This window comes from Bos grunniens, chromosome 4 (assembly GCF_055505025.1).
Source record: "Bos grunniens cultivar Pamir isolate PY7600 chromosome 4, Bosgru_T2T1.0, whole genome shotgun sequence".
Lineage (NCBI taxonomy): Eukaryota > Metazoa > Chordata > Mammalia > Artiodactyla > Bovidae > Bos > Bos grunniens.
The window spans coordinates 31,193,491-31,201,743 of record NC_141168.1 but is presented as its reverse complement, the minus strand read 5'-3'; the positions used below and the strand labels follow the sequence as shown (position 1 = coordinate 31,201,743).

At 42.1% G+C, this 8,253-nt stretch overlaps 1 protein-coding gene across 1 annotated transcript; it reads left to right on the top strand.

The window, feature by feature from the left end:
* The first annotated feature begins 345 nt into the window (after nucleotides 1–345).
* Nucleotides 346–1,834, top strand: LOC147373880 (uncharacterized). The gene has a single exon (XM_086398394.1). It carries the CDS (start codon nucleotides 346–348, stop codon nucleotides 1,096–1,098), a length of 753 nt encoding a protein of 250 aa, XP_086254520.1. The 3' UTR covers nucleotides 1,099–1,834.
* The last annotated feature ends 6,419 nt before the right edge of the window (nucleotides 1,835–8,253 follow it).

The following is an 8,253-nucleotide window of genomic DNA, read 5'->3' as shown; positions in this document are numbered from 1 at the left end:
CAGTCAAATCCAACCCGGGCGCTACGTATCCCCAGGGTTCAGGGAGGGACTCGCTGCTCCGAGTGGCTGACCTTGAAAACTTGCAACCAACACCTGCTTGATGATTAATGTTGCGACTGGGAGAAGCCCGGACGAAGCCCCGCGCTCCTCCCTGCCTTTTGGGTGGTTGCCTTCTCGGTAACAGTTGCTCCGCCTATTTACATCCTTTCGAGGCGGCTCTATCCAGCGGCAAGCCGAGGTCGCTGAAGGGAAAAAAAAACAAGTTGCCCTCCTTCGGATCCCTAGGAGCCACAGTCCCGTTCCCGCTCGCTGGAAACAGGTTGCTAGCTGCGAGACGCCGCTCAGATGTGCCTAGGAAACTCTGCCCCACCTAACCCCGGTAACCCGAGGCTGCTGCGGACCGGGAGGCGAGGGTTTGGAAACCCGCGGCCACTGCCGAAGTTGTTTCTCCTCTCGCTCAAAGTTGACCAGGGGGCGGCGCGGGCTGCTGGGCGGCGCGTCCCCGCGGAGAAGGGAATCGGTGGTGGAGGTGGGGTGGGGAGGGCTGGCGCTGCTCCTCGGTGGACGGGGCCGGCGGCCGCAGGAGCTCGTTGCGGCGACGGCGGGCACAGCCCGGGCGGAGACTGTGGTGCCTGGAACCGCCGCGGGCGAGGCGGTGCATGGCTGGGAAGGGGGGAGGTGGCCCGGCCTCTCCCCGCCGCTCCCGCCGCGGCGCGCGCCCGCGAAATCCAGTGCTCCGCTCCTCGCCTCCTCCCCTTCCTCAGCCTCCTGCGAGAGATTCTGGTTTGTGGGGAGACGGGATCCCCTGGTGGCTTACGACTCACTAAACCCACACACGTTTCATTCAAGCCCTTTGTAGCGGCTTTCACACGTAGGAGCTGGAAGCGGCGAGGGAACAAGGGCGGAGACGCGGAGTCTGCGCGGCTCGAGGCTAGGGATGGGCGGGACATGTTAATTCCCCAGATGTCTAAGCCAGCCAGACCGGTCCCAGAGCCAGGTTGCGGGAAGAGAGAGGGGAGAGACCCATGCGTTCGCTTCCAATCGGCTGTGGCCCCTGAGCTTGTTCAGGCCCGGGTCCCGGAGGGAGTGGTAAGGTGAGGCGTTCACCTCTTTAGGTATTCCCAAGAACTGAGGACGGGAAAGAAAAGATGCTCAGAAGCTTCCATCACAGACAATGAGCAGTTTGGGGAGTGGGACGCAGAACGGGGATGCTCAGGATGCCCCATGATCTTTAACCATTCTACCTTTAATACCCTGGGCTTCCCAGGTGGCGTTACTGGTAAAGAACCCGCCTGCCGGTGCAGAAGACAGAAGAAATACAGGTTTGATCCCTGGGTTGGGAAGATCCCCTGGAGAAGGAAATGGTAACCCACGCCAGTATTCTTGCCTGGTCTCAAACAGTTGGATGCGACTGAGCGACTAACACCCTTTTAATACTTTAGGAGGCATCCTACCAGGGGTGACAATGGAACCACTTAGAGCACAATGAAAGTACTTTTGTTTGATGAAGCAGAGGGAGATGACAGGTAAGGGGAAATTAACTTAGAACTTTCAGCCTGGCTGACCAGGCCTTTCCAGCCTTTATACTATAAAATCCCACACTCTGGCCACTGCTGTCAGGATATAGCTAATTCAACAGACAAATATCAGACAATTTGATTAAGAGAGAGCAAGTGATAGAGGAAGAAATAAACACATTTTGGAAAAAGAACATCCAGGGACTTCCTTGGTGGTCCAGTGGTTAAGGCTCTGCTTCCAATGCAGTGAGTGCAGGGTTCCATTCTTGGTCAGGAAACTAAGAGCCAACAAAGCCAAAAAGTAGAAGATGGAAAAACCTCTAGAGAGACAGGAGAAAAACACAATGAGAAATAATGCCAATGGTGGTAGGTAGAATAATGGCCCTCCAAGAGATATCCACATCATAATTCCTAATACTTGTGAGAATATTACCTTCCCTGGCAAAAGGAACTTTGCAAGTGTGCTTCAGTTAAAGATCTTGAGATGGGGAGAAGATCATGGATTATCCAAGTGAGTCCATTGAAATCACAAGGGCCAGTACAAAAGGGAGGCAGGAGGGTCTGAATGAAGTGAGACCCTAAACTAAAGTAATGCTGGAGATCTCCAGAAACTGTAAAAAGCAAGAAATAGTCCCTGCCTGATCATTTTAGACTACTGACCTCTAGAATGATAAGATAATGAATTTGTGTTTTTTTGAACCACTTTAAGCCACCTGTCAATTAATACAATTAATTATACAATGGAGTTTCTGGGGAGAGTACAAAAAGATATTTTCTTGTTGAACTTGAATTCCTCGCTATGGGTAGAGGTAGAAATTTGTGACACATTAATGTGGTCTAATGTAAGGATATAAAAATAGCTCACATGTATAACCCAGACTTAAAACTAATGAGATGTTGTGAGGGGAGGCAGTATCTCTGGCTTTATTTTGGCAACTTTATTTTTCTTGTTCACAACCAACCTGAACTGCCCCCTCTTGATTTTTTTTTTAAATGAAATACTACAGTTAAAGTAGAAGATTTGTCCCACTCTATTCCCATCACTCTGTCACCCAAGGTGACTAATATTCTGAAGTTGATGTGTTCCATTTCATCCATATATTTTATACTTTTATGATAGATCATATATGATTTATCATATGGTTTTGCATGCTTTTTAAGAGTTACACAAATGGTGCATAGAATAGTTGAGACATTGAATTTTGTTCTTTTCCTCTTACATTCATAATTCTGAGATTCAGCCTTATCTATACATGTAAGTCTAATTTGTCCTTGTTATGAGTATGCTCTAATTAATTTTTTCATTCCTATATTGGTTAACATTTGTGCTGTCTCCATTCTTTTTACTCTTAAACACAAGCATAGAAGTTTCCTTGTGCCCACATGCAAGAGCTCCTCTAGCGTTTATACTTAGGCATGATATTGGTTTGGTCATGTTTGGATTTTTCTGTACCATCTTACAGAAAAACCTGAACAAACTTTTAGGCCGGCTTAATGTTTCAGGCTCATAGGGCATTAACACCATCAGCTTTCTCCTCCAAGAGAAGGATATGAAAGCCCCCGCTTTCTTCCCATCCCCTCAAAAAGTTGTTTGCATATTGTCTTTCTCACTCATTGTTGCCTGTCCAGTGGAGATTAAATGCATTTCATTGCTACTATAATTTGCAGTCCTATACTTATTGATGAGGTTGAGCATCTTCCACATTTTACTGGTACCTGGATTTTGTCTTTTGTGACATTCCTGAGACCATCCTAGAACAATGGGTCTTACTACTACTGTACCACAGTCTGCTTCCAACTTGTGGCTTGATTTTTAGTTTGCTGATGGTATCCTTATTGGTTCAGAAATGTAAAACATTTAGAAATACTAATCATTATTGTCTTTTATACTTTTGCTTCTTGAGTTTTGCTTATTAAATCTTTCCTACTCCGATGTCATAATCACATCTTTCCCAACATTCTTTTCAAAGTTTTCACTATTTAGTTTTCATACTGAGGTCTTTAATATGAAATATATTTTATATATAATATGAAGAGAGATACATAATTTTATTTTTATCTTTATGAGTTGTCGGGGTTCCCCAGGGGCTCAGTGGTAAGAATTTGCCTGCAAGGGAGGAGACATGGGTTCTATCCCTGGGTTGGGAAGATCCCCTGGAGGAAGGCATTGCAACCCACTCCAGTATTCTTGCCTGGAATATCCCATGGACAGAGGAGCCTGGTAGGCTATAGTCAATATGGTCACAAGAGTCAGACATGATGGAAGCAATGAGCCCACAAGCATATGAATTGTGAGTTTCAGTACCATTTACTGACTAGCCCACCACTCCTACCATTTGTAATGAGAATTCCTCTTATTTAACAAACTCCACATAATTTTTTTAAATGGTAATAGTCACAATTTATCTGTTTCTATACTTTCTATTTTAGAAAAATAGATCAGAAAGATGTTGGCTAATCATTGTCTGTTTACATCAGAGATAGTTTATCTGTGTAAGAACTGATTTGAACATGGATTTTTCTGTGTCAGCATTCCACAGAGTTTATAATATACAATAGTGACTTTATATACAAAAGAGAACATGTAAATTATCACCTGTCTTGGCATTTCTATACAGTCTATTACACTTCACTTAGTGTTTTGTGTGCTAAAATAAGGCACATTACAAAATAAGGGAAATTACTATTTCAGGTTCTAAGATACATCACTTAACAAGACAAGTTTTACTCAGCACCCAATGCGCTTTAGTAATTTTTCTTTTCTTTTATTTGGCTTCAAATAGGACAATTCAAAAGGACCACTTTCTAAAAGAAATTATAACATGCAACCAACAGATTATTATGCTCTGAGAGTCAAACTATGTCTTTTTACAAACTGTTGTTGCAAACTCTGTCCCTAAATTACACATTGTTCATTTAGAAGCCTCTATTAACTACGTGCTCCATCCTGCCCTGTGCCCTATTGAGAGCCCAACTAAAACTGATGAATGGGAACAAATTGTACTGTTTGGGATAAAACACCAATATGATTGAAAATCAATGAAAATCTTGAAAATCAATTATCAGTGTAAACATATTTCAATTTTAAATGAATCAACAATAATAAAAATAGTCCTTTAACAGAAAAAAATGTAGCTGCTGGGCTACATAAAATATGTTTAAAAAAACTACTCTATATTGCATGATCAAGTTTTTTTTTTTGATTGGAAAGAAACTTATATGTAAAAAAGGATAATACTGAAGAGTCATTGACACATATATAAATAAATGCTTTAACCTTTCTCAGCTCTTTAGAAGTAAATTCTCTGTGAAATTCAATCCGACCTTTTGGTGAAAATTCATTGAGACTCAGAAGTTCTTGGCTGGCACCTAGTCAAGGTGATATGTTAATAGCAAGAGACCCAATCACTTTGGGCTTTTGTCCTCTATAACTTCTCAAATAGTATATTTTCCCTAGCAATTACATCATACTAGTTTTAAATCCTGTAAATAATCATAATAGGCAGAACTTTTCAACAGTTATTCAAAGTCTGCCACTGTTTCCACTGTTTTCCCATCGATTTCCCATGAAGTGATGGGACCAGATTCTATGATCTTCATTTTCTGAATGTTGAGCTTTAAGCCAACTTTTTCACTCTCCTCTTTCACTTTCATCAAGAGGCTTTTTAGTACCTCTTCACTTTCTGCCATAAGGGTGGTGTCATCTGCATATCTGAGGTTATTGATATTTCTCCCAGCAATCTTGATTCCAGCTTGTGCTTTTTCCAGCCCAGCGTTTCTCATGATGTACTCTGCATATAAGTTAAATAAGCAGGGTGACAATATACAGCCTTGACATACTCCTTTTCCTATTTGGAACCAGTCTGATGTTCATGTCCAGTTCTAACTGTTGCTTCCTGACCTGCATATAGGTTTCTCAAGAGGCAGGTCAGCTGATCTGGTATTCCCATCTCTTTCAGAATTTTCCACAGTTTATTGTGATCCACACAGTCAAAGGCTTTGGCATAGTCAATAAAGCAGAAATAGATGTTTTTCTGGAACTCTCATGCTTTTTCCATGATCCAGCAGATGTTGGCAATTTGATTTCTGGTTCCTCTGCCTTTTCTAAAACCAGCTTGAACATCTGGAAGTTCATGGTTCACGTATTGCTGAAGCCTGGCTTGGAGAATTTTGAGCATTACTTTACTAGCGTGTAAGATGAGTGCAATTATGCTGTAGTTTGAGCATTCTTTGGCATTGCCTTTCTTTGGGATTGGAATGAAAACTGACCTTTTCCAGTCCTGTGGCCACTGCTGAGTTTTCCAAATTTGCTGGCATATTGAGTGCAGCACTTTCACAGCATCATCTTTCAGATTTGAAATAGCTCCACTGGAATTCCATCAGCTCCACTAGCTTCCTAATGCTTCCTAAGCATTAGTAATGCTTCCTAAGGCCCACTTGACTTCACACTCCAGGATGTTTGGCTCTAGGTGAGTGATCACACCATCGTGATTATCTTGGTTGTGAAGATCTTTTTTGTACAGTTCTTCTGTGTATTCTTGCCATCTCTTCTTAATATCTTCTGCTTCTGTTAGGTCCATACCATTTCTTTATCATCTATCAGTGCATAAATATGGAATCTAGAAAAATGGTATACAGATGAACCTGTTTGCAGGGCAGGAATTGAGGTGCAGATGTAGAGAATGGACTTGTTGACACAGAGGGGAAGAATAGGGGAGAACAAATTGAGAGAGTAGCATTAATATATACACACTACCATGTATAAAATAGATAGCTAGTGGGAACTTGCTGTATAGCACAGGGGGCTCAGCTCAGTGCTCTGTGATGACCTAGAAGAGTGAGATGGGGAGTAGATAGGAGGGAGGCTCCAGAAAGAGTATATATATGTATACATATGGCCGATTCATGTTGTTGTTCAGCAGAAACTAACACAACATTGTAAAGTGGTTATCCTCCAACTAAAAGTAAAAATTTTTTAAATACCTTAAAATACTACGAAATTTGAGTTTTTAGCTGACTGGAATGTAATTTTTCTATACAAAGTCAGTAAAGAAAAGCACGCATTTCGACATGAAAAGTGAAACACTGAGATCGTTAGAAGGATTTTTTTTTTAAGAATGCATCATTGATTTGGCTCTCTTGCCAAGCTATTAAATGTTAGCTCCAGCAAAGAAATCGATTCAATGGATTCATCTAAGCCTTGAATCTTGCCACTTTTAGCCATTATTTTCATGACTAGTCGTTGAAATGCAAGTGGTGCCAAAACTAGGTTTGCTTTGTGAGAGTCATAAAACTCTACCCCAAAGATTAGTTAACAAAGAAGAAACAATGGACTTTTCTAGTATAATCTTTATGATATATTTCACTTTTTTTAGAAGGAGGTCTGCTTTATATTTATTTTTAACAGTATTTGGAGAGGGTGGGATTGGGTATTATCACTACAACAAATTGATTTGATAACATAGATATTTTGAATGGTCAAATTAATAAAATGTTAAGATGTGGCCCAATGTCATCAAATTTGGACACTTGAGGCTACGATTTCTTTGTTGTTGTCTTTCAGTTGCTAGGTCATGTGCAACTCTTTGTGACCCCCATGGACTGCAGCACAGGTTTTCCTATCCTTCAATATCTCCCAGAGTTTGCTCAAACTCATATCCATTGAGTCGGTGATGCCATCCAACCATGTCATTATTTGTTGTCCCCTTTTCCTCCTGACCTCAGTCCTTCCCAGCATCAGGGTCTTTTCCAATGAGTCAGCTCTTTGCAACAGGTGGCCAAAGTATTAGAGCTTCAGCATCAGTCCCTCCAAGGATTATTCAGGACTAATTTCCTTTAGGATTAGCTGGCTTGTTCTCCTTGCTGTCCAAGGGACTCTCAAGAGTCTTCTCCAGCACCAGAATTTGAAAGCATCAGTTCTTCAGTGCTCAGCTTTATTTATGGTCCAACTAGTTCCTTAGTGTTTTGCATTTTCAGGTCCACCTGTTCATGAACTCAGTCTCCTTCCCTGAGCATCCACTTTTAGGAGAGGGGAAGGCTTTTATTTCTACTTCAGATCAGAAATAAGCCAATTATCTCCTCTTGTAATGAAGAAAGGACATTTAAGTGATAATATGACCCAGGCCCCTTGCAGTGGTCTACTCTCTGTCTAAGAGGGACTCCCCATGGTGATCCCTTTTAGGCAATGTAGTCTGGGATAGTTTCCCTGGATTGGACTTCATAGAAGAATCTTACTTATAAAAATAAGAGAATTTGGCTGCTAAAAAGAACTTAGAGATGAATAATCCAATACAACCTCTTCATTTTTAGAAATAAGGCAACCGTGGCCAAAGTGGGTGAGGTTATTTGCCCTATGCTGCTGCTACTGCTGCTAAGTCGCTTCAGTCATGTCGACTCTGCGACCCCATAGACGGCAGCCCACCAGGTTCCCCCATCCCCGGGATTCTCCAGGCAAGAACACTGGAGTGGGTTGACATTTCCTTCTGCAGTGCGTGAAAGTGAAAAGTGAAGTGAAGTTGCTCAGTCCTGTCCAACTCTTTTCGACCCTATGGACTGCAGCCTACCAGGCTCCTCCATCCATGGGATTTTCCAGGCCCTACATCATGGACTAAAAACAAAGTTCTTTGAAAATGAAGAGAAAGGGCCACCAGTCAGTGGTTCAGAGAGGCTTCCTGAAGGAGGTGGATGATAATAGGGTAGAATGATAAGAGTTAGTTACTTAAGTGGAGGAGGAAGT